The sequence below is a fragment of the Acomys minous genome, assembly GCF_964271855.1.
Source record: "Acomys minous genome assembly, chromosome: 10".
Lineage (NCBI taxonomy): Eukaryota > Metazoa > Chordata > Mammalia > Rodentia > Muridae > Acomys > Acomys minous.
The window spans coordinates 24,087,552-24,114,367 of NC_140491.1; the positions used below are offsets into that span (position 1 = coordinate 24,087,552).

The 26,816-nt window shown below is 42.3% G+C and overlaps 1 protein-coding gene across 1 annotated transcript in view; it reads left to right on the forward strand.

Annotated features, from left to right (window-relative positions):
* Positions 1-7,689, forward strand: part of LOC311606884 (uncharacterized protein) — an 83,706-nt gene extending 76,017 nt beyond the window's left edge. Inside the window, exon 4 of the mRNA XM_084798281.1 lies at positions 7,500-7,689. Coding sequence (XP_084654407.1) covers positions 7,500-7,549 — 50 coding nt within the window. The 3' untranslated portion in view covers positions 7,550-7,689. The remainder of the gene's footprint in view (positions 1-7,499) is intronic.
* The last annotated feature ends 19,127 nt before the right edge of the window (positions 7,690-26,816 follow it).

Consider the following 26,816-nt stretch of genomic DNA (forward strand, 5'->3'; position numbering starts at 1 on the left):
AGAGCAGGTTAAAAAGGTAAAAAAACATAGGAAGTATATGTGTCAGTCTTCAGAATTAAAACTTAAATGCACAGGAGAAAGCCTGCTTGTCCTTAGCTTCATTAAGTCAGGGACAATTATGGAAAGGTATGATTAAACAGAGGGGACATGGTCTAGGGAGGAGAGACCGTGAGGAGGAAGTAAAGCCTCTTTGTTCAGGGACTTCTGACCACTGAGATGCAGCGGCATTTGTTCCTCTCAGGTTTGGGCCCCAAATCCTCTGAAGCAAGAGTCTCATGACCTACTAATGTACAAGGACAGATGAGAAAGTTTTTTCAGCAGCAGCTCAGAAATAGATGGGTGAGGGTCACACTGGTGGTGATGGTTTTAAGGGCTGTGGAAAGAGGGTTCTGAGTTTCCAAGTTCTGCCTTGAGAAAGAGTCTGGTTTCTGTGATTACTTTGCAATGAGGATGAACATAGGCCAGGAAGGCTGAGGATGGTTACAGAGATCCTGAGGTCGAGGTGTCCCTGAGGCTTCTGAATGGCTTTTATTTCAAAGTACTTGGCACGCCAAAGCACCGTTTTGGGGTTGCCCTTTGTTCTGATCCCACTGACAATTCTATCCTTTGGTGTGAGAAACTGGAGGTAGCCTTGAGTCCACTCGAAGGGTCTTACGGGGGTATGGCCCAGCCCTGCATGCCTTCTCCTCTCCACACATGTGGTCACATGTGTATGCCCTCTACCATTCTGTCCCTCTGGTTTTCCCCCCATTGCTTCTGTGAGTCTTCACTGTTCACGTTAAGTTGAGTCTTTATCAGTTTGGTTTTCTTTCTGTTTTGCCGGATGCTTTTGGTAGGCTCTGTACATCTCCAGGTGCCCATTTGTTTTTGTTGTTTTCACCTTGTTTATTTTTGGCCTCATTCTGGGGGGGGGGGGGAACTTTTGTTTGCTGAGTGCTAGCACCTTCTTCATCACCAGAGTGCAGGGTCCTCTCTAACTCACTTCTGTGTGTGGCTGGAGGATGCAGGCATTTTTTGGTTGTTGTTATTTTTAAGGAGGAGGGTAGTTCATTTCGGTGCAAGCTTAGAGTAAATCTTCACATTTCTCTCCACAGTGGAAGAGTCTGAATACGTGTCTACCTGAGCATGCCATCTTTGCTTGGGTGTTTTCCACTTTCAAATATATCATGTTTGCTTCTTACTCTGGCAGGTATCCCCAGGGGAAAGACAGAAAAAGCTCTATGGACAGAGGTAAAGACACTGCCCTCCGTGATATATTTGGAAGTAGAAAACATCCAAGCCATGAATTTTGGCTGTGGCTTTGTGTACACCATCTAACCCTTTATTTTGTCAGCAGGATATTTGTGTCTTATCATTTTCCTGGGCAAGATGCCGGCTACCCACTGAGGAAGCTGGCTGAAGAGCACATACTTTCGTGGGTACCTTTTCTTCCAGGTATAATCCCTTGGTTCCTAGCATATCTGAAATAATTTCCCCACTGAAGTACTTATTTCAAATTTTGTTTCTAAAATGACTCAAATTGAAAAACAAAACAAAACAAAACCCCAAAAATATAAACAAAATTCCCTGCTCTGTTTACTTAGCAGTAGCTTAGGGGCATATTTTTTTTATCCACTTAACACACTTATTGTGAACTATACTTGGCAGGGACTTCCATTTTCGTTTGAATACATATAAAGACACATTTTAAGTTCTATAGAAATAATTAAAAAAAAACAATTAGAGCCATGATAGGGTTATAGTCTCTAGGTAGTAAGGTGTCACTAACTCCTGTTCACTGAATTTTTAGATCATAAAATGCAAAACAATTCCTAGAACCACAAATAGATGCATTTTTCAGAAGAAAAAATTGTCCAAAAATGCTACTGATGCTGATGCTAGGAGTCATAAAAGATGGAGCAGTGTGAAATTTCTGAAATGTAGTTAATTGTAGACTTAAGACAAGTTATTAGTGCCTGCTGTGGTGGCTCCTGCCTATAATCTTAGCACTAGGAAGGCTGAGACAGGGGGATTGCCATGAAGTAAGACCAGGATGGGATATATCATGTGTTTCAGGCCATACTGGGCTACATAGACCCTATCTCAAAACCAAATGTATTCCTGCAACGATTTATATTCATTGTCAATGTCATGTTCTCTAGAATAAGCTAGGAGACAAGTCTCTGAATATGCATGTGAGGGACCATCTAGATGAGGTAATAGAGGTGAAAAGACTCACCTTAACTGACAGTATCATTCTTTGGGTGGTCTTGAACTGAATAAGAAGGGGGGGAAGGCTGAGCTCCAGTGTTCCATAGCTTTCTGGTTCCTGACTGGACATCATGTGCTCAGCTGCCTCAAGCTACAGAAGCCATGATGAGCTGTGGCCCTGAACTGTGAGCCAAAATAAGTCCTCTCTCTCTCTCTTAAGCTGCCTTTTTCAGGGTATTTGTTACTGCAGTGAGAAAGGTAACTAATATATGCCAAACCACAACTCAGTGAGTTATATCCTGCATGGCTCAGGAGTGTTGTCAGTGCAACTAGTGGCAACTGCCAAGGTCCAGAAGAGTACACTCAAATGCTTCCTGCTAACAGAGAAAGCATTCAGAGGCAAGGTATCCACTCATTGATTTATTTTGCCAAAACCAGTTGGGAGTCCCTGCTACAGAAAATATACTGTTAAGAATTGAAAGTAGTGGCAAAAGTGGGGGGTGGAAGAGGCCAGAGGGTTTAGACAGAGGAGGGAAGCCAATGGCATGGGCATCTTTGAGACAAGTTGGAGACCTATGACTGAGTAGGCTCCAGGGAGAATATGGAGGTGACTGTAGCTGAGACTCCTAGTAGCGGTAGTCATGGAGACTGAAGAGGACACCTTCTAGCCAGACAGGACTCCAAGTAGAAGGAGGGAGCACCAACCCACCCACAAAACCTCCAACCCCAGATTTACCTTGCCTACAAGATGTGCAGAGATAAAGATAGAGCAGAGGTTGAGGGAATTGTCCAACCAGTGCCCGGCCCAACCTGAGATCCACCCCATGGGAGAGAGCCAACCCCTGACTCTGTTAATGACACTCTGATAGGTTTGCAGAGAGGAGTTTAGCAGAGTTGTCCTCTGAGAGGCGCCACGCAGCAGCAGTTCGAAACAGATGCTGAGTCTCACAGCCAAACATTAGGCAGGAAACAGGGTGTCTGGTGGAATAGTGAGGAGAAGGATAAAAAGACCTGGAGGGGACAAGAACTCTACAAGAAGCCCACCAGAATATATTAGCCTGGGCCGGGGTGTGGGGGACGGCTTACAAAGACTAAAGCACCAACCAAGGACCATGCATGGGCTGGATCTAGACACCCTACATAGAGGTATCAGATGGGTAGCTTAGTCTTCATGTGGGTGCCCTCGTAAAGGGAGATGGGTCTGTCTCTGGCATGGACCCCCTTTGCCTGCTATTTGATCACTTCTTCCAGGCAGGGATACCTTGCCTGGCCTCAATGGAAGAGGCCAGTGCTGATACAACTAGATGTGCTGGGGTGGGTTGGTAGGAGGTTGGGGGCTTCTCATTTCTGAAGAGAAGAGGGGAGGGGGGGGAAGGATGAGACCAGGAGGAGAGGAGGGAGGGGCCTATAATCGGGATGTAAAGTGAATAAATAAAATTATTTTTTAAAAAAAGAATTGAACATATGTATAGGTGCTAGAGAGATGGCTTGGAGGTTAAGAGTACTTGCTGCTCTTGCAGAGGACCTAGGTTTCGGTTCCCAGCACTTACAGCTATCTGTAACACCAGCTCCAGGGAATTAGAAAGGCATCCTATGCTGGTTGCTGTTGGCATCTGCACTCACATGCACATATCATCACACAAGCACGCCCTCTTAAGTGTTTTTTAATCCCTTTCAAAGCTGAAGATTCCTTCCCTTCCGGGGACACAACGTCAAATATGGTAAGCAATAAATATGCAAGTGAGACTGAGATTCGAAAGATATAAGAAAGCAGTGAAGGCATAGCAGGGTGTATTGCGCAGACTGGGTGCTTTAGAGGGAGTTGTCAGAGCAGTGATGGGCAAGCTGAGTCGTGAAGCGTGCCTGAGCAAAACAGGGAGAAGAGAAGGCAAAGATAGTCAGGGGAAGAGAAATCCTTAGAAGGAGATGCCTGGGGTGTAGCTGGGTGAGTGATCTGCAAGGACTTTGTCATAGCTGAATCCAATGGCCAAGGGTTTGTGTGGCATCGAAGGTGAGACTGGTGAACTGACCAAGTTGTCTGGAAGGCTATATTTTAAGCTAATGAATGCAAGAGTGAATGAAAAGTTTTAATATTGGAATATAAAGAGTCTTATGAAAGCATCCTAAACCCGTTATGCGATAGTTTCCATATTTCAAATTGTGTGTGAGGGTGCAGGTAAAGATGGAAAAAAAAAAAAAAGACTTGTCTCCTAACACGGGGAAAGCCCTCTGTTTGCCAAAGTGTTTTCATACATACTACTTAAAAAAAAAAGAGCTTCTCAGCTTCAAACACACTTCATCTTTCTTCTTCCATGGTAGCCACCTTGATCTTGATTATTCTCAATCAAGTCCAGATCACTGCACTGCTGCTCTGTCTCGCAGGCAGGATGGTCCCTCAGTTCACTCACTTTTCTCAGAAGAGTTGCAGTGAACCCCGAGACTTAACTACCACACCCTCCTCTTTTACTGTTCCCGTCTTGTATTTCAAGTTCAATGTTGTGTTTGCCATTGCTTGATTTTCACCTCCAAATTTAATAAGATGTAACTGATATATATGTATATGTGTGTATATATATATATATTTTTTTTAACTGATGGAACTTGGTCTTGATATCCGTATACACTATGAGGTAATTACCTTAATTAAGCTAATTCCCCCACATAGTTGCCATTTTTGAGGCTCTTACTATTGAGCCGTATTAGTAGTTCCCATCACCACTATACGAGATTTCTAGAATTTATTTATCCTGTGTAATTGAAACTTTACACCTTTGACCACTATCTCCTTACTTTCCTCACTCCGCCATCCTGAGAAGCCCTATCCTATAATCTGTTCCCATCACTTCAACTTCCTGAGATCCCATAGATTATTGAGACCATGCATCATTTGTCTTTCTGTGAATAGCACATGGTCATATTGATGGCATTCTGTGAGTCTCCTGGGAGCTCTTCACTTTTTCCATTCTTTCAGTGTGTGTTCATTCCTCTGACTGGGTGATTTCAAATGAGCTGTCACTGAGTTTGCAGATACGTTCTTTTGCTTGATTGAGTTGGCTGCTAAGATCTCCATAGATTTTTTTAAAATTTGGGGATGTTTGTTTTCAATGCTGCAATGTCTGCTTGGTTCATATTCTCTCTCTCTCTCTCTCTCTCTCTCTCTCTCTCTCTCTCTCTCTCTCTCTCTCTCTGTGTGTGTGTGTGTGTGTGTGTGTTTCCATGTTGTTGAAGTTTTAGTTTTCTCCTCCTGCTGTTTTCCCGATCTCATTTTGCTTTGTGCCTATGTTTTCAACAGCTCTCCGAGTTTCCTTGTGACTGTCAGTTTTAATTCTTTGTCAGGTATTTCACAGAACTCTCTCTAGGGTAAGTTACTAGTATTTCACTGTATCCCCTTGGTGCTTCTATATTTCTGTGTTTATTCACAATCCTTGTAACTTGTGCTAGTATCAACACCTTTAATGGAGTAGCCACTCCTTCAGTCTTGTCAAACTCACCAGTCAGTTCACCTAGTGACTCTTAGTGAACTGAATGGTAGGGTCTTTGGGTGGATTTTTTGCTTTAGTTTTCAAGTGGGTTTGCCTAATACCCACTTAAGTCCTTAGGGGCTAGCTGAGTGTTGAGGTCTACTGCACTAAGGCTGGACACCAAGTCCTTAGGAATAGGTCTAATGAATGGGTCCTCAGATATATTCCTTCTGCCTGGAGATGCAAGGGATACCCTGGGCTGGAATAAGTCTAGAGGTTGGCTCTACAAGTCTTTCACTGGAATCTGGATTTTTGGGTGCCGAAATATTGCTTGAGTCTGTGAGTTGTATCATGGAGTCCGGGTCATTGGAGTGGGTATAGGGAATTTGGTAATAGGGAATCAACAATTGTGAGGGGTGACTGAACTTTAGATTTTCAGGAGGCACCCTGGTACTGGGTCCACAGAAGCAGCTATAGAACCAGAAGAAAGAGGTGCTGGCCTGGCACTAGGTCAGTCCTGGAATGTGGAGACATCCCTGTGTTGAGGATATATGATCTGGAGTCCACAATGAAACAGGAAGCTCACTTTGTGCACCTTTGCTGAACTGGAAAGTATCTCTTTCTACAGTGTGATTTAAGGGGCACAGAGAAAGAAGGATGCGAAGAAGACCTGTCCTTCCTACCTTCTCTCATCTTTTCTGTACTATATGAGGTGATTCAACCCCCTACCTTCTGGAGTCCTTATCGCTTTCATAAAGGATGGATATTCAAGTAGTGCAATGGATAAGTGGCCACATGGAACCTTTGTTCATCTCAAGCCTAGAGGTGTATGACTGAGTGATCCTGAAAATCTTGGTGGAACTTTGGTCATAGTTTCATAATCACTCTTGGTAGGCTGTAGGTGTTTCTTCACCATCAAGCTTATAAAAAAGCCTCTAGCAATTTCCATAATAGTATGAGCTCTCACAGACGCATGCCTTTTGCTTTACTTTATGCACTGATTACAACAGTGTAATTAAAATAATAAGTAAAAATGGCACTATCCACTGGGGACTTGGAATTCATTCCTAACAGGATTCCAGGGGTCCTGACCCCTGTTTCACTAAATACACATTTCAGTGGGGGAAAGGAAAGTGCTCATATATAGTTAATGAGCAGACGCCTGTCCACTGGCTGTTGTTTTCTGTAATTCAAGGCCACAGCTTTCCCGAGGTTTGGTTCTTTCTGCTCTATGGACTTGAAGATGAGGCTCCAACTAGTGTTTTCAGGGACTGGAGCTGTTTCCAATTTGTCTCCTTTGTACGGCCCATTTACAGTCATATAACTGTTTCATTTCCTGAATGCTGGTGTGTGTAGTGGGCACTGGAAGATGACTCTTTATGCGGCTTTCACATATCTGGACATTGTGGGAGCAGAGGCCCTTGTAGCCTAGTGACTTCTGAGCAAGTTTGCCTAGCACAGGCTTGGAAGATGAAGATAAATGTCTCTCTTTAACCAACACCTGGGCAGGCTGGCCTGCAAAATAATACAGACTGGGAATCTTAAGCTTGTGATTCTTTGGCTCTGATGCAATGGTCTACAAGTGCGGATGTTGTTGGTCCTTAATCATGTAACATTTGTGAGTTGGAAATTCAAAAATGGATCCAAGATTATGATAACACCCCTGCTCTTCCTTTGCCTGTATTTTCTTGTTTCTGACCTAGAGATCTTGTGTCTTCTACCTGCATCCTTTACATTCTGACTGAGTAACTTAGTAACCTGGAAAGTCTACAAAAACTTTGCCATTTATGGTCTTGACAGATTTTTCTTTTCTTTCTCTCTTTCATTCTTATTTTTTTCGTCTATCAGGAATGGTGTATATGATAAAAAATACAAAGGCTGGTGATGATGTCTCGTGAGCAGCAGTTGAAAGAACTCAAAGAATTCAATAAAAAGAACAAAAGGCTAAGGGAAAGCATGAGAGGCGTCTTCTGGACTTTGAAGAATGATGCTCAAGAAAGAACACTTCGCCTGGACTACGAGAAAGGACAGAGTTCAAACTACATCTAAACCACTTTTAAAGAGCTATGCCTTTTACCTACAGAGGGCTGAAACCACTGTACACAAACATTGGATTTCATAGTTAAGAAAGAAATGGCTGGATCCCATTAGGCTCAATAATACAATGGGTTCATGCTCTGAGTATGGGAGGCATTTAAACACATCACTGGAGTCATTTATAACGACGACAGCCTCTCCTTCTAGATTGTGCCAGATTCTGTCACAGTTCTCTCGCTGATACCACCCTTCTAAACCACAGTCCTGGAAAAGAGGAAAGTGGGCCTCATTGTCTGCAGTGTTAAGTCAGCACTTACACTTCTTTCTGTATGTTAAGAGGGACATCTCATAAGAGCAGAACCCTCGTTCAGAGAGTAACTGAAAACATCTGGAGAACCTTGGGGAGCAGCCAGGCGAGTCATACTGACCACCTCGTCACCTCCTCACTCATCCTCTATTCAGTCACTTAGCTCTGTACTCAGTGCTCTTTTCAGTACGGAGAACATGGGGGAAAGTCAACACTCCCTGTCCTTAAAGGATTTACACGCATGTTGGAGCACAGATAAGTAAGCCTAAGTCTATATTTACAGTGCATTTTTCTTAGTATTGATAGAGGCATAAACCAGGTACTGTAGGAGTAGAGATGGGAATATTCAAAACAAACTGAGGCACAGGAGGAGGGAATTAGGAAGAATTTTACAAGTAAAGTTATGGTGTAACTTGCAGGAGGGTAAGAACATTCTCAGGTGCAAAGATGATTATCTTAGCTTTGGTTTGATAGGCTTTGTTGCTTAACAAAATTAGCAAAGGATGAACACTTTATAAGGAAAAGAGATTTTACTTAACTCACACTCTGTGGGTGTGAATGTCTAGGTGGGCAGGGCACTAACTTCGGTGAGGACCCTTGTATCACATCATGGGCTATAGCATAATGGTGAGTAAGTGTGTGAGGGAACAAATGTCGAAACAGGAAGCCAGAGACTCTGGTTCTTCTATGCCTGGATTCCCGCAATGTGTGTGTGTGTGTGTGTGTGTGTGTGTGTGTGTGTGTGTGTGTGTGTTATACACACATGTGTATGAATGTTCGTTATATACACGCCCTTATGGCTATGTACAAGCCTTAGTACGTGTACGTGCATAGAGAGGCACAAATCAACCAATGCCAGAAGGTCTTACTTACTCTTCACACTATTTTTGAGATACAGTCTCTCACTGGGCCTGATGTTCCCTCATTTAGCTACTCTGATTGGCCAACAAGCTCTAGGGATCCTTCTGTCTCCTCCCATCCCTCAGATTACTGCTTTGTCTGGCCTATTTTAGCACTATTGTTAGGGACCCAAACTTAAATCCTCATACTTAGCAAATGGACACTTTATTGGCTGAACCATCTTCCCAGTGGCCCATGAGAACTTAAGCGCTTCTGAGGATAGTAGTACCAATGATCCACCATAAACCCATTATCCCATTGATCTCTTAATGAGGCAACCCCATTGATATACACGGGGCCAAGATTCTAGTACCGGAACCCTTGTGAAACAAACTATACCCAAGGAACAAAGTATACCCAAACTACAGCAGGTTTGAGGCAGTCTGATGTGTTCAAGGAGCTAGAAATAATATGATTTATTCAAGGGAAAGGGTATATACGTAGAGGACTGGAGGAGCTGCAGAAATAATCAAGAATGAAATGCAAGGTCTTGCAGGGTAGACAGAGATGACTCTACATACATAGTCAGGGCTGATTTCTGAGTGTGTGTGTGTGTGTGTGTGTGTATGTGTGTGTGTGTGTGTGTGTGTGTGTGTGTGTGTGTGTGTGTGTGTGTGTGTGTGTGTGTTTAGGAGTGGAAGATCAGTTCTGAGTTGGTCACTACCATTCAAATGAAAAATATTAATGGCAAGTGTGACTAATGAATCCTCTGAATGATAGGCATAAAACAAACCATTTATACATGTCAGCATATTCCAGGATCCTGAGCTCCATAGATCGTAAGAGTGGAGTTGGTGTTCTAGGTGGCAGTATCAACAGCATCAGGTAAGCCAGGCTGCAAGGGCAGGTGCCAACCCTCCTACATTTATGGGGATGGACTTTCATCTGAAATGAAGTGTGGGTCCTGGTTCTTTCCTTCAGTGCCTAAGGAGATCATTGAAAGACCATGTTCTGAAAGACTTCTGGTTGGGAAAGGACTTGGTTGCTAGGAAACCAATGGCCACTGAGAACCACACCTACAGGGCAGCTCCAGATGAGGCCCTTTCTCTTTAGAAAGGAATTTCTAATTCCTCCCTTGAGCTGTCACTGCCTACATATTTAATTTCCTTTTGGGGGGGTGGGTGTAGCAGCCATCTGGCCTGCTCACAAAAGGTTTCTAACTGATTATGCAAAGTGTTCAGAGTTAAAACTTGGCCAGATGTGGGTCTTTGTTTGTTTGTTTTTTTATTCCTCCTTTAAAATAAGAAAAAAATTGAACAGTGATCAGGGTTTTTTTTCTCTTTCTTCCTCCCTCTTTTCTCTCTCTCTCTCTCTCTCTCTCTCTCTCTCTCTCTCTCTCTCTCTCTCTCTCTCTCTCTCAAATCTCATCATGACAGTGTGTTTTAAAGAACCATTTTTGAATAATTTTAACCCACCATATAGAAGTTCAGGAAAAGAACTTAGGTTGGCATGGAACCAGAATTTTCTGTTAACAGGTTATTATCAGTTTGGGAAGAGGATGAGAGACAGGCAATGTGGGCAGTAGGGGACAGAATATGCTAATCATTTTCACACCATGAACCATCAACTAGCCCAACAACATACTGTCCTGTCCTTGGGGTATGCTCAAAGCACACTGGTAGCCGAAAACACGAATCAGTACTGAATCAGAATTTACATTATAGAATCTTCCTGTGCGGACGTCATTTGTGTTCATCAAAGCAAACAGCCAAAACAACTCAACAAAATTCAGTAACAGGAATCCATGATGAAGGAAGAAGTCTGGGGTGTCCTTCAAGCCCTGGAATAGCTTCCTTTTCTGTGTGTATGTCAACACTAGGAGAGGACATTTGACAATCCACTTAGGAATAAGAGATGTCACCTGAAAGTCTAGCAATGTTTCACCTGGGAAAGGTGTTTTCATACTGACGATCTCGCTCCTCTCTTCCTACTCACACAAGACCTCAGGCTCCTGTGTGAGTGTGAAAAGATTAAAAAGAATACATGTAGTAGCGGCCCTCAAAGGACGCCTTTGAGGGAAAAGATGGCCATGTCCACCTGAGCTAAGAGAAGTTCTGTCTAGGCCTAGTCAGTAAGAGCAAGAGTAAGGAAAAAGAAAAAAAGAAAGAAAGAGAAAGAAAGAAAGGAGGCATGACAATTCTACAAATAAATTATTTTTAAAAAGGAAAGATTCAAAATACAAATACACAATCCAGTCCAGAAAGTAACACAACAGAAGAACAGGACGAAACCCTCCACTAGTGTTTATAGGTGTTGCATATCCCAGTAAATGAGAATTCAATATAAAAAATATAGGTGCTCAAGAGTGAGAGAATAAAGGCATAGACTATCACCCAAAGGAACATAATATCTGAAAGGGGGAAGTGGTAAGATAAAATATTTTCATGACAGAACTAAAACTGAAGTTCAGTAAGTAAAAGATAGGACCAAACATTACTGAAAAATCAGTTACTGAAGAAGTACAGAGGCTTGGACCAGCATGATGGATACAGGCTACAGGTTGCAAGGAGCAAAGCACATGAACAGGTAGGTAGGGATAAGGAGAGGAGGCAGAGCAAGATTATCTACAGTTTGGTTCATCTGAGTTGACACCCATAAAGAACAGCATACCTGATGTATTTGGAGGATTCGGGAACCTGGTATGATGAGAAGAGTCAGCAATGGGGATGATGCTAGAAGCTGAGGGTGGAAGAGTTGTATAAGCCATTGGAGAGATGATTGAACACTTTGAGCATAGGAGCATATTGATCATAACCACATCTCACTGTGGTGGGTGAATTGTTGAAGTTACACTAGTGCAGGGATATGGATGCTAAGGTTCTTGGAGTAACGGAAGCAAGGGATGGTAGTGAGTTACAGCAGAGAGAGCTAGCACTTGATTGCCTTCTCCATCATGAAATGTAGATGCCGTGATTATATGGGTCATTAAAGAATGATTAGGTTGTGAGACGTGCACCATGATGAATGTATTAATGTCAGGAGAGTGGGTTGGTTATCACCAGACAGGCTCATTATAAACATGAGCTCTTGAAGGTGAGCTGTCTCCTTCCCACTTCTCCTGCACTCCGTTCCCCTGTGATACCCCCATCATGTTATGACACAGTATGGAGAAGGCTCACAGATGCTGACAGTCTGGGTTTAGACCTCCCTGCCTCTACAACCTAAGCTAAAATAAGATAAATATGCTTTCCACAGACTCAGGGTTTGAACATTTGATTGCCTGCTTGTGCTGCAAAGCCAGTAGGAGGTAGGGTCTAACTGGGGGACCCAGCTCAGTAAGGATGGAGTTTTGAAGGCTGTAGTGTGACTCCTGGTTCCCTGATTCCTGTAACCCCAGGATGGGAACAGTCCCAGCCAGTATAGATGGAGCACCTCTTACCCATGCCTGCTAGCATAGATGGCACCACCCCAAGCTGGGAACCCAAACAAAGCTTAATCCCTTGAAGTTGATTCTGTCAGGCATTTGATTGTGGTAATGTGAAAGTGATTAGTACAGATTCTGTTATTTATAAAGTACCCAGTTTATGAAGTTCTGTTTTTGCAACAGAAAATGAACTAAACCATGCCATGTGGATTGGTAAGAAGTGGAGAAAGTCTGGATGTTTTGAAAGATAAGATAGTAGGATTTGCAGAATGATCTCATGTAGGGTGATGAGACAGAAGAGAAGCCACAATAACTATAGGACTTTTTGCCTAATTGTCTATAAGGATCGTGTTCCCACTTATGAGTAGGAAGAATGTTGTAGAAGCAAGTTTATGATGGGAACCAGAGGCTGTTTTATTTAGTTTGGGTTTGTGTTTTGTTTGTTTGTTTGTTTGTTTTTGGTTTTTGAGACAGAGTTTCTCTGTGCAGCCTTGGTTGTCCTGGAACTCAGAGATCCACCTGCCTCTGCCTTAAAGGGGTATGCTACCATGCTAGAGTCTGTTTCTTAACTTCGTTTACACTCTGATTCAAGCAGAGATACAAGGAGATGGTTGGATGCACCGTTGGATTTCAAAGAGAAGTCAGACTGAAGTGATAAATTGGAGGCTTATCAATCAATGTAAATTGAAGTCCTCAAGAGAGAGGGAATACAATAAATAGAACTGAAAATTTATTCAAAAATATAATGAAATAAAGTCTGCGACTTTGTAGATTGAATTAATGTGCTGTGCTTCAAAGCAATCTGATGCAGAGCATGTAGGCAGAGAGAGCCCGCGTGCAAAAAATTCCCATGCTCGATGGCTGGGCTTCCAGGGAGAAGAATGAGCTTGTCTGTCATCCAGGAAGAATTATGTCACAGAGAACAGAGATAGGAGACAAGAAGCTGGACCATAGCAGCATTCAATAGGTAAAGGTAACAGGCTAATGACTGCATTGTCTGGAGTGAAGTGTCAGTCAAGAATCACTTATAGGACCGAAGAGATGGCTCACAGTTTAAGAGCATTCCCTGCTCTTTAGAGAAGATGCTGGTTTAGTTTCCAGCATCTACATCAGGCAGCTCAGGGTGCCTGTTACTCTAATTCTAAGGAATTGGGCGTCTTTTTCTGGCTTCTGAGGAAACCAGGTGTGCCTATGGTGCATGTACACCTGTGTGAACACACACATACACACACACACACACACACACACACACACACACCTGCTTACACATATACTCAATGAATAAAAATGGATGTTTAAAAAAAGAAAGTCAGGCCAAGCACAGTGGCAGAGGTCTGTAATCCCAGCACTCAGGGATGCAGAGGCAGGCAGATCTCTGTGAGGCCAAGGCCAGCCTAGTCTACAAAGCAGTCCAAGACAGCTAAGGCTACACAGAGAAAACTTGTCTCAAAAAACAAGAAACAAACAAAAACAAAAACACAAGTCAGTTGTAACCAAGCTGTTGTACAGACAGAGGGTAACAAGACAATACCCAAGTAATATTCTCATATAACTCACCAAACCTGGGAAATAGTTAACTACCAGTGGGGGAAGCTACTTGAAAATGAAATCAGTTATTGATCTTAGCCATTCTGATGGGTGTAAGATGGAATCTCAGTGTCGTTTTGATTTGCATTTCTCTGATGACTAAGGAGGTCGAGCATTTCTTTAAGTGTTTCTCAGCCATTTGATATTCCTCTGTTGAGAATTCTCTGTTTAGCTCTGCGCCCCATTTCTCTATTGGGTTATTTGGTTTGGTGGTGTTTAATTTCTTAAGTTCTTTATATATTTTGGATATTAGACCTTTGTCAGATGAAGAGTCGGTGATGATCTTTTCCCAGTCTGTAGGCTGTCGCTTTGTTCTCTTGACAGTGTCACCAGCCTTACAGAAGCTTCTCAGCCTCATGAGGACCCATTTATTAATTGTTGATGTTAAGGCCTGGGCTGTTGGTGTTCTGTTCAGGAAGTTGTCTCCTGTGCCTATGAGTTCCAGACTCTTCCCCACTTTTTCCTCTAACTGGGTTAATGTCTGTGGTTTTAAGTTGAGGTCTTTAATCCACTTGGACTTGAGTTTTGTGCATGGTGACAAATAACTCAACTGACACCTCATGCTGGCGAGGGTGTGGAGAAAGAGGAACACTCCTGCATTGCTGGTGGGAATGCAAACTAGTACAACCACTTTGGAAAGCTATCTGGTGCTTTCTCAGAAAAATGGGAATAGGGCTTCCTCAAGACCCAGCTATTCCACTCCTTGGAATATACCCAGAGGATGTACTACCACACAACAGGGACATATGCTCAACCATGTTCATAGCTGCCCTATTCATAATAGCCAGAACTTGGAAACAACCTACGTGTCCCTCAACAGAAGAATGGATAAAGAAACTGTGGTACATTTACACTATGGAATACTACTCAGCTATTAAAAACAAGGAATTTCCAAAATTTGTGGACAAATGGATTGAACTAGAAATTGTCATAATGAGTGAGTTCACACAGAAGCAAAAAGAGCTAAATGGTATATACTCACTTATATCGAGACACTAGTCCAAGGTGTACGTCCCCATGAAAAACTGTACCTACCAGAATAATGGGTAAGAGGGGAGGACATCCTATTGAAACTTTAGGTGTGAGAAGCCTGGGAGAAAGAGGAAATGGAAGGATCCAGTGGGTCCTGGAAAACTACAGGAGAGTCTGGGCCCTGGGGTCCTCCGCAAACTGTGGCAACAGCCAAGGAAAAAATAGGCAGTAAAAACCTTGAACCCCTACCCGGACTAGCCGATGGACATTCTCCACTGTTGAGTGGAGAAGGAGATCTAACTCTCACACAAACTCTGGTGCCCCATATTTGATCATGTCCCTTGGATGGAGATGCCTGGTGGCACTCAGAGGAAAGATAATAGGTCACCAAGGAGAGACTTGATACCGTATGAGCATATTCAGGGGGAGGAGATCCCCCTCAGACACAGACATAGGGGAGGGGAGTAGGGGGGGGAAGTGGGAGGAAGGGAGGGATGGGAGGATACATGGGATGGGCTAACAACTGAGATGTAATATGTATAAATTAATAAAAATGTATTAAAAAGAAAAAAAAAGAAAATAAAAATCAACTTCTAAGAAAAAAAAAAAAGAAGTTAGAATTAAAAAAAAAAAAAAAGAAAATGAAATCAGGTCACTTATGAGATGAATCAAAGCACACAAGTCAAGAATGATGGAAATGGATGCTTTAGAGTACAGATCTAATAGAAACAACTGTCAACTATTCATATGGAACAGAATGCAAGTACTACAAGCCCTGATAATATAAAAATGACAAACACTGTAACAAAAGCCAGGAAGTGGTGGGAGCCTTGGTGGGAGGAAGCGTGAAAATGCTAAGGCTCCTTGTTCAAGAGAGTCAGCTAATATTGTGCAAAGCCAAGCCTATAGTTAGAAACACCTAATATGCCACTAGTAGTGATCTTGTTTATTTTCGAACATGGATGGGCAGAAAAACAGGTACACTAAAGGAATAATGTTATTTCACTTTAATTTCTTTTTTTGGATAAATTCAAATAAGAGTAAAGACTTACTGAAACGGTGTTTATAATATTATTTTATTTTTAGAATAGCTATCAATCTATCATTTGAATTTACACACAGAAAACCACGTGGAACTGTGTTCATCTGTAGCACTAGTGGTTAGTTCAGGGTGTGTAGAAGTGACTTTTCTGTTGCTGTGTTTATTTGGATTTAAGGTTGGAGAGGGATTAACATCCACCATAAAAGGGAGGCGTGGCAGCAGATGTCAGGGCAAGAATCTGAGAGGTCACATCTTCAGCCACAGAAAAATGGAGAGAGCTGAAAATGAGGCAACACTATGAGCTCTCAAAGCCACACCCCCTCCCTCTGCAATGGTGTGCTTTCTCCAGCCTCCCCAAACAGCTCCATCAGGATCCAACAAGATCAAGTGCTCAAATATGAGAACCTATAAGAGACATTTCTCATTCAAACCACCCACAAAGGGGTGGCAGAGGGTTGGGGGCTGGGGAGGTGTGTGTGTGTGTGTGTGTGTGTGTGTGTGTGTGTGTGTATCATTTGAGGTGATGTAGTTCAGTGTAGGTTTTTGTGTGATTGCATTTCAGTTGTTTGAATTCACAAGCACATTCTGTTGTAGTTTAATTTATTTTGTTGTTGTTGTTGTTGTTGTTGTTGTCGTCGTCGTCTTGGTATCTATAAGTAATGAATAAGAAAGAGAACGGGTGTGGAATCATCCCATGGGAAAAGCCTTGGAGGAAGAGCCCTAAACAGACACATTACCAACAGGGAAGAGCTGGACGGGCTTAAAGGGAGGGGAAATACAGTAGCCGTAAGCAGGAAAGGCATGTAAACCCTTCCTCGTAATCATCATTTGGTCTATGCCAGACTGCTCTGTCAAGGTAAAAACTATTATCTCCTATGAAACAACAGGTGAATTCAGCGGACTTGGTGCTTTCAAAGAATGGCCCACGACCAATTTCTGAAATAACCTGTATCTGTCTCAGCCATAGCAGATCATTTGGATAACTCTTGCCAAACACATTCACTGAAGGTGGGCAGCAGTTCTCCTGGCACCTTGGCTGTGTTGGCTTGGCCTCTAGAGAGGCTGAAGCCTGAGTAGTCACATGAGCATATTGCCCATGTAGCTGATTCACATCAAACACCCAGACACTGAGGCTGGGAACATGTCTGGTTCGTATACTTTGTACATGCTACTCACATGTCATTTCTGGGGTTACATGAGGTCTATATGACTCCAGTGGAAGCGGGCAGCAGGAATTTTGTTCTTGCCTTTTGTGGAGGAGAGAATGAGCAAGGGGCATCTCTCTCCTTGGTGTCTTCATGTTTTAGATTTGCCTTTCTATTTCTCTTTTTACTGGAACAGGCCATCACTAAAGCATAACAGAGTTTCTCATTTCCGAGTTCTTCTAGTGAATCACCAAACTTGTGGTTGGTCTCGGGGATGTTGAACATGACCCAGATTTTAGAGACAAAACTAAATTCCCAGAGAATTCATGTGCTCTGCTCATGATCAGACAGTCAGCAAATGTGCCAGTATTGGCAATGAGCTTTTCCTCACTCTGGAGCCCAATTTCCCCTTCACAACAAAGGGTCTCAACTAGTTTTCTTTCTAGCAGCATGCCATTTTGGCTTGTGCACACAAGAAAACTTACACTCCGCAAATTAACAACCAGAAGAGTACTTTCTGCTCATACAGGTTGTGGGTGGAAGGTTTCGGGCCATACCATTTGTCCCCAGTCATGGTTTTCCTCTTAGCTATTCAAATGCCATACTTAGCTGTCTCTGGGAACATTTTTGTGCCTTTGCATTGCTTTTCCTCACTAGCCTTCTTGAATCTGCTCAACCCCTCCATGGTTATCAAGTTCAGTGTGCGTCTTGTGTAGGGTGTCTGGCCATTCTGAGTTGCCTGGAACTATCCAACTTCTATCTCTCTACAGGTCTACTATGCCAGGACACCTCCAGTTCCACACAAGCCGGATGGCTGTCTCTTCTGCTTCAGCTTTCTGTAGCAGTGTCACTCAGATTTGGATTTGCACCTTTGTCACCTAGAACCTTAGGACAGTGCAGGCTTCTTTGCGTAGTAGGGCTGAAGCCAGAGGCTTCTAGATAGCAGCCCAGCAGTATACCGCTGTGCTGTGTGCTCTACCCATGGGATTTTTTTTTCCATTTTGTCAAGCTTGAGGGTGATTCTGCTGGAGTGAGGACTGCAGTTTGTGTGTGAGGGCTAGCAGCACATATTATCTCCCAGTACTCATTGCACTGGATTGTAGTTCCCTGTTTGCTTATTTCCTTCACTAGCCTCTGAGATCCCCAGGAAAAGCAAGCATCCTCAGCCCCTGTTACTAAAATTAACAGGATGATGAGCAAAACGTGGGCACTAGAAAGGCCACCCAGACGAATAGAGAAAGGAGTGAAATCCCTTAAGAGGGGATGCAGGGATTATGCCTTAGGACAAAGTAGGAAAAGGACATATTCATCTAATTAAAGACCTAGTGTGAGGGCCGAGGCAGGAAGCTTGAGGTGAGGATTCTTGAGTCCAGCCTGATGTGTATCTCATACCCTGAAAGGCATCACTGGCATTCATGGCCTGGGGCCAGGGGGAAGGAAGATATTTATATGTGGCATAGAATATTCTGGAGAAGTCGTTGCTGGGGAGCGCCCCCTAGACTGTGCCATCCAGAGTGTTGGAGTTTCCTTGGGAAAATGGTCCTTACACACTGAAATGCTGCCTTATGGGCACTGTCTGGAGCCCAGGCAATTATGAGTCTACAATTCCAAACTGGATCACTAGTTAAGTCCAATATTATTTTGTCAGGTAGCGTCCTCAAAGCCCCAGGTAAGACTCCCTGTTCAACAGATAATGGGGAAAAATGAGAAGTTGAGTCAGCCTACCTGAGTTCACTCACACACTAAGGTGGCACATCGGGATGCTGGTTGTTCTGCTCCCATCCCATTCCTAATTTAGCTATCTCTCAAAGATGCTACCTCAAACCCTAGAGTGGAAACCCATCCTCTGCCAGCCAAGGGGAGTGCAGTTTTGTCCCCATTGTGCTGTGTTTGGGGTATCTTGGAGACCATTATTTCACTCATGAACAGTCAAAGTTGCAAACATTGACCAGATTCTAAGAAATGGCTGCTTGTCAGTGACCTCCGTGTGCACCGGCTGAATCTGAGCTAGGCATTGCCCAGAGCCTGCTGGACTGTGACCTGGCATAACTCCCCATTTGCTCAAGAGGTAAAGGGGAAAGAAAAGTTACCCCTGATCTTGCAATTCTCTGGATATGAGGGATTTTGATTCCAACTTGATGTTAATTAAATTGTTTTTAGGGCCTAATGTATTATATGTAATGTTTGCTTTCTAATGACCAACAGATGGTTTTTCAATGCTAATGAGGGGTGTATAATGACTCCCAGATTCCTAGTACAAGCTGTACAAGTCAGCATGCTGTCAACTAAATGGATTCTTTGGGCAGAGTTAGCACTCCCCAGAGTTGGTCACCAAGCCAGGACTTTGGCTGCAATGGACCAGGGAACTCACCACCCTGTGTTACATCACTGCTAGGTTCTTACAGTGAAAGCATGCTCAGATAACATTGATTGCACTGTAATGCACAGGATATAGTAGGTAGGGCTTGCTTGCTGAATTTGTCAAAGGATGTCATAGTTGGTATGGAGTTTAGAGTCCAGATTTTCTCATCTTTGAGGAGTGTCAAAGTCCTCTTTTGTTATTTGAGAAACAGCTTTCTATTTTGTTTACTTTATTATAAAAGTCCCATCTAGATTTAAAAAATGAGAAAAAGTAAAAGGTGAAAGAAAGAGGGAAATGAAACAATAGTTTAAAAAATAAACCAGAAAATTTAAAGATGTCACCTACAGGCTTAGTGCACATAGAACACTGAGCCTAAATCTGGTTTGGAGTAGTGTAATCAAGTTTGTTCACAGTTCATAAAGAATTTGCCAATTTGAGTTTGTCTAAAATTCAGTCCTCCTTTGAGTCTTTTTAAAATTCTTCCTATGACTCTCCATGTTAGGCAATGAATTTTTTTTTTAGTTAAAAAGCATTGCTAATTTAAAAGTAATTCTAACTCTGTGGTGTGTGTGTATATGTACACGAGACTGAAGTGCCCAAGGAGACCAGAAGAAGGCATCAAATTCTCCTAGAGTTGGAGTCGAGATGGAGTTACAGCAGTTGTGAGCTGCCTACTGTGTGTGCTGAAAACCCACCTTGCGTCCTCTGGGAGCTCAGAATGTGTCTTAACTGCTGAGCCAGACCTCCAGCTCCCTTACTTGTTCCTATATACCTTGTATGATTTGACAAAACTGCATTTTTTTAAGTAGCAAGAAGAACTAGAAGAAAGCTCATTGTAGCAAAGTACTTGCAGATGTCTAGAGGTATGATCTTTGGGGATGCTAGTTTTAGATGAAGTGGCCATGACTGTATGTTTTCTGCCAAGTATTCTTGAAGTGGTTTACACATGCCATAATAGAACACAAGAGTTTAGCTGTATATATGCTTGTATTAAGTTAGCAAACTATACACATATCTACATATGTGTATGTAGACATATATGTACACATATTCATATGTGTTCCATTATATCTGTCTAAGAACTACAGTTTTCTCATACTTTTGCACTAAAGAAGGACAATACAAGAAGTAAACACCAAACCTCTACTCTGATCTAGCCAATGGACAGGACATCCTCCACTGTTATGTGGAGAGCAAGGACTAACTCTAACATGAGCTCTGGTTCCCCATATTTGACGACTGCCCCTTGGTGGGGAGCCCTGGTGGCACTCAAAGAAAGAATAGGCAGGCTACCAAGATAAGACTTGTTAGCCTGCGACCATGAAGTGGGGGAAGAGATCCCCCTCGGACATGGACCTAAGGGAGGGTAATAGGGTGGGGGTGGGAGGGTAGGAGGAACGGAAGGATATGAGTGATAGAACAATTTAGTTGTAATCTGAATAAATTAATAAAAAAAGAACTATAGTTTTTATCAGCTTGGATTATATAAAATGTACATTTTAAGTTAAACCTTGTCTAAATTATGGAGTCAGTATATATCACTTGGAACTTTGTAATATCACATAATACCTGGATTCATTTTATTTTTCAGTTGTTGGAACTTGTTGCTGCAATTGCTATTATAAGCAGTGTGCCTTACAATCTCTACAATAGCCTTCACTTTTGCCTTTGATGATGTATCCTAAACATCTCTCATGACAGGATGAGCAGGTGATGCCTTTGGACACTTACCTAACAGTCTACAGAGTGCATGTCCCATAATCTAATTCCTCAAGAATAGGCCTGTATGGACATACATACTATTTCCTCATATTAAAATCCTAGAGATGGTAAACTTAAGCTTTGAAACATATATTTCCCTCCTGAAAGTATGGCCCAATTTGTATTTACACCCGTGGGACATGGTAATGTCAGTGTCTCAACCCTGAGCTTTCCTTCCATTTTCTTCTTTTTTCCTTCCTTCCTACCTCCCTTCCTTCCTTTTCTTGCTTGCATTCCTTGTAACTCACAAAGATCATACTTAATCACGTAGCAAACAGAACCCATACCAACCAATCATATAACCTTACAGTCAGCATGAAGGATAGTTTCCTGTCTTTTGTACATCTCTTCCCCTGATTTTCCTATCTAGTTTCCCTGTCAAGAAGGATGCTCTGCTAAGATTTCCAAACATCCTGGAGAATGTCTTCTTATAAATTTGCATCACATGTACCTTATATTAATTAGAATCTGGCAACACACGTAATGTTCTTTTGCTTTCTCACTCATCAATTTGTCTCAACCACCTCCCCAAGACAGAGTGAGAAGTTATATAATATTTAGTGAATTCATGTACTATTGTCTTTTAGAGCTATTCTATACTAATGGACAACTAGCTGTTGTATATTCTCCGTTTCTAGTACTTTTTAAATTTCCTAATTTTATAAATAATAAAATATTAGCTATTTCTGTCATTGTGTACATCTTCCTGGTTTCTTATTTTGTTGACTATTTTTCATATATATATAGATAGTGAGTTGTCATGTACATCTGAGGTAGTGAGTACTTGCAATCTTAGCTCTTGGCTTAGGCATTTCTCTAGTGTGCGTGGCTAAATGTTCTAGGTCATTTGGTTAAGTGTTTCTTGGAAGGTGAGCATGAGCTAAAGAAATGTCTATCATTTCTGCTCTGAGGGGCTTAGATATGGATAAGTCTCAGACTGAGAGAGAAAGGTGCATATGGAAGGATCCAGGATCCTGGCTGACTGTGTGGAGCAGGGATCTCCTGTCTATTCACACTGGGCTGTGGCGGAGGCAAGAAATGGACTCAGGAGTAGGTCACTGTGATTTGGGGCTTGGTTTTTTATAGAAACTAGCATTACTTCCCAGGAAAATATATGTACAGGCTCCTTGCTATCTTAAAAAAAGTATCCTTGGCCCTCAAGTAATAGTTTTATTTTTAGTGTTCAGGAAAAATAAACTTGCTTAAATTCAATAGCTTCAAGGCATTTTCTCATGCTGAGAGCATTTTCCCCACACACAGCTGGCTGGCTAGTTTTCATCTTTCAAGTCTTGGTTTAATCATCCTAATTCAAAGACACTTCCTCTGACCATCGATCTAACTAAGTAGCCTCCACATACCTTCCGTCCCCAACACAGGTGGGGGTGTATAGGCAGAGTGATGGCTTCCTACATAGCACTCGGAGCCACTTTTGGTTCAGCATTTACCTGTGTGTTCACACAGTCTCCTGCTCTCCATGTACGTCCTTGAAGGAAGGCATGGTGACAGGGTCACTCTCACTGTCCATCAAGCTCTTAGTTGAGAGTCTGGCTCAGAGTGGGCACTCAGTGAACATTTGTTGAGAAACGAATGGTTCCAAAATTCTAAAAATAGTCTTTCGACAACGCTTTCTGTAGAGATGGATTTGTTGATTTCTTATAGTAAATCAATAGCATCCATAAACTTGGGGCCACTGAGTAAAGACATTGGTATAGTCAGACAAACTCATATAGCAAATAGCATTGTTGAGATGCAGAAATAAATAACTTGTCCAAGAGTGGCTTCCTAGCTATAAGTAGAATCTGATTCTTTCCATTCATACGGCAGGACATCCCAGTAGACAGGCAGGTTCGGTAGATGTTTGACTTCAGTCCCCATCTCTGTTATTTACTTATCATGGCTTCATTCAGCCAGTTTTTGGACATTGACATTGTTCCCATTCATTCATTAATTATGGTTGGAGGGTCACCACAATATAAGGAACAGTATTAAAGGGTTGCAGCATTAAGAAGATTGAACTGGCTTTTTGTGTGTGTGTGTGTGTGTGTGTGTGTGTGTGTGTGTGTGTGTGTGTGTGTGTTTATGGGTTTTGTTTGTGTGTATGTTTCTTGTGCATTTCTCTTTATATTCTGCTTGGGGGAGTTGTTGTTTGATTATTTGTCTGTTGTTTGCCTGTTTATTGGAAAACCCTGCTGCTAATGTCAAAGTCCTCTATTACCCGAAAGCCTAAGCGCTGTACAAAATGGGAAGCCTGGGTCCTCACAACCTCTACCTCAGGACCGTCATGTAGAGCTTAGGGAAATTATAGGTCCACCTCTCTTCCTCTTGACAAGAACCCGTTCGGCAAGCAGCTGAGATTCTTGAAATATCTCTCCATGTAAATGAGGTGTCTCAGGACCTTAGCTCTCAGCCCAATGATCTTTGCCCACCCTGGATATCCCTACCCCTTCCCCAAAGGTCTATATAACCCTTGTTTGCCCCAAATAAAATTGATCTGTCTCTCTGAGGCTGATTCCAGAAGGTCATTTCCATTTGTGCTCACAAACCACTGAATGCCCAGTTCATTGCTTCTGCTCTCTTGCTCTTGATGACCTGGGGGCCAACAACCCCAGGAACCAGGAAGAGTCACACATGTTTGTTTTTTAAAGAGAAAGAGAGAATGCAAGGCTGTAGAGTTGAGTGGGTAGGTAGGACAGAAGGATCTGGGAGAAGTTGGGGAAAAGAAAGCCATGCTTTTCAAATATGTTGTATGAAAAATTGCTTTCAATTAAAGATATATAAAAAAGGAGAAAAACTACAAGTTAGGTTGCATTTTAAAAGCTTTATTATTTGGAAACAAATTTCACTTACACTTTTGGACTTTTTATTTATTTATGTTGAGTATTTCAGATAATGTATTTTGTTCATATTCCCATACTACCATTTCACCCCCAACTCCTCTCAGGTTTACTCCTTATTTGTGCTTCCAGCCCTCAAACTCCATGTTCTCTTTTTAGTAGAAGACGTCACACCCACACCCATTATTATATGGTCAGTGAAAAGTAGATTCTGTGGGTTATTAAAACAAATAAAGATTTAAAGGAAGTGATGCTGGGTGTGGTGGCACACACCGTTCATCCCAGGACTCAAGAGGTTGAGGCAGGTAGATCAGTGTGTGTTTGAGGCCAGCCTGGTCTTCATAGTGAGTTCTAGGACAACCAGGGTTATGTAGAAGACACATTGTCTCAGAAAAGTCTATAGGTAGTGAAAGAACCAAAGGAGGAACAAGGGCCTGTACAGGTGTCTGTGTTGGAAGTCAAGAGAAGCACCGATGAACAGAGGGCTTAATGCATCCGCCAATCCCTTCCTAACATCTGCTGGTATTTTTCCACTATCTCAGCCCAGTCCTGAAAATCTGAGTTCCATCTCTTCTTCCTATGGTGGCAGTCTTGATGTCTGTTGGAACATTTTTGAGTAAAGGTTTTTTGTTTGTTTTGTTTGTTTTTTTTTTGCTGTGAAAGTAACATAAATAAAAACAAGCAATAATAATAGCTGAGACTGGTTGGGGAATTTAAGTGAGTGATGAGCCTATGCTTATCATCATTAAAGGACTCTTCGTTGAGAAGGTGAAGCTGCTCAATAAATTATGATGACTCTAACAGTTTGTGTCAGGTGACTTTACTCATCTCCACTCACTTAAACCTCATTCATATTTCTTGACCTTTTGTTTAACTGTCAGAGCCTTACTAGATGCTGCAACAGCAAAGGCATTATCTGTGTCCTTGAAAGGCTCAGGGTCCAGTGGCCTGGAAAGGACGTGTGAGCTGGTGATGGCAGTAAAGCAAGCAGCTGCTGGTTACAGCTTTGCAAAGGCAGTGGCAGGCCCTGCCTGAGGTGGGTCTATAGGGCAGAAGGGACATCCCTGGGTTTTCTGTCATGAGATCCAGGTATTGCAGATCCTCTTAACATAGTGGCTCTCAATCCTCCTAATGCTGCGACCACCCGTGTTGTGGTGACCCCAACCATAAAATTATTTTGTTGCTACTTCATAACTGTAATTGGGCTACTGTTATGAATCATATTGTAAATATCTGGTGTGTAGGATGTCTGATAAGTGATCTCAAGGGGACTGTAACCCACGGGTTGAAAACTGCTACTTACAATACAGAAAGCAGCCTCAGTACAGTGGACAGAGTATAGAAAGGCTTGGATGTGACCGACTGTTTTTAAAGAGAAAAGGAGTTTTGCAGGCTCCGAATACCTCTGTATGCACCCACTCACACCCCTCCCTTCTCTTTTCTCAGTGCTGGGTCTCAAGTTTGAGAGATGCTCAGAATCACCTGGAAGAGCAGCCGAAACACCAATTGCTGGTCTTGTCCTCCAGAGCTTCCTATTCAGAGGGTTAGGGCAGATTTGCAGCTTGGCACTTCAAATGCTAGCCTTGGGGTATCAGTGGGTTTATCAGGGTGCTACCCTTGTACATATTTGGTTTTATTGATTTAGGGTAGTGTTCACAGGGGACATTTTTCCCCCTGTTTTAATAGGTTTTGTGTTTTAGGTTGGTTTCATGTGTCAGTTTTTAAAAAATATTCATAGAAAAATTGGAGGACAAATACAATAATTCCCTCTAAATTTCCTGTACCTTTTATTTAACCACTGTACAGTATTACCCAATGCCACTGCTTTCTACCAACACAGTGCACTTGTTACGATCTATGAGCACACACAAACATATTTCCACCTAATGCCCATAGTTTATATTAGGGCACACTTTGGGGTGTCCATCTATGGGTTTGAGAAAATGTATAATGGTGTATCCACCTCTCTAGTGACAAGGTCAATGTCACTGCAAACACCTCCACATTTTATATAGTCACCTTTTCTTTCCCCATGCAACCCCCACCATCACTGACCTTTTCACCATCCTCTTGGCTAGTACAGTGCCATATATCTGGAATCACTCCCTATATAGCCTTTCAGGTCTGCCTCTTATACTCAGCAATACATATTTATGGTCTCTTCACATATTTTTGTGTCTTAAGAGATCATTTCTTTTGAGCACTGAGTAATTTTGTTGTCTTATGCACTATAGTCTATCTACCTGTGTAATCACTGAGGAATGCCTTGGTTGCCTCCAAGTTTGGGACATTATCAACAGGACCTCAATCATCATTTGTGGGTAGGTTTTGTGTGAACATAAGATTTGAATTCCTTTGAATAAATAAATATCGGGCACATGCTTGTAGGATCATATGTGATGCCTAGTTTGGGAAAAAGTTGCCAAAGTGTTTTGGTAATTGATTAGTTTTATTCCTACTAGCAATAAAGTAGAGTTCCTTCCCAGCACTTTGGGAGGAGGAGGCAGGAGGACTTCTATGAGTTTGAGGGCAGAACAGCCAAGGCTACACAGAGAAACCATGTCTTGAAAAACCAGAAGAAAAAAAAAAGATAATTTCTGAATTTGGGTCATTCTTTTTTCCCTCATTTATTAATTAACTTAGTTACTTTAAATCTTTGTTGGAACTTCCTGTCCCTCCTCTCCTCCCAGGTCCTCCCATTCACTTCCCCTTCTCTGTGTCCCTTCCCTTTATTCTCAGAGAAAGGGAGACTTCCTATGGATATCAACCCACCTTGGTATATCAAGAAAGACAGAGCGCATCTTCTTGTATTGAGGTTAGACAAGGCAGTCCATTTAGGGAAAAGGGATCCAGA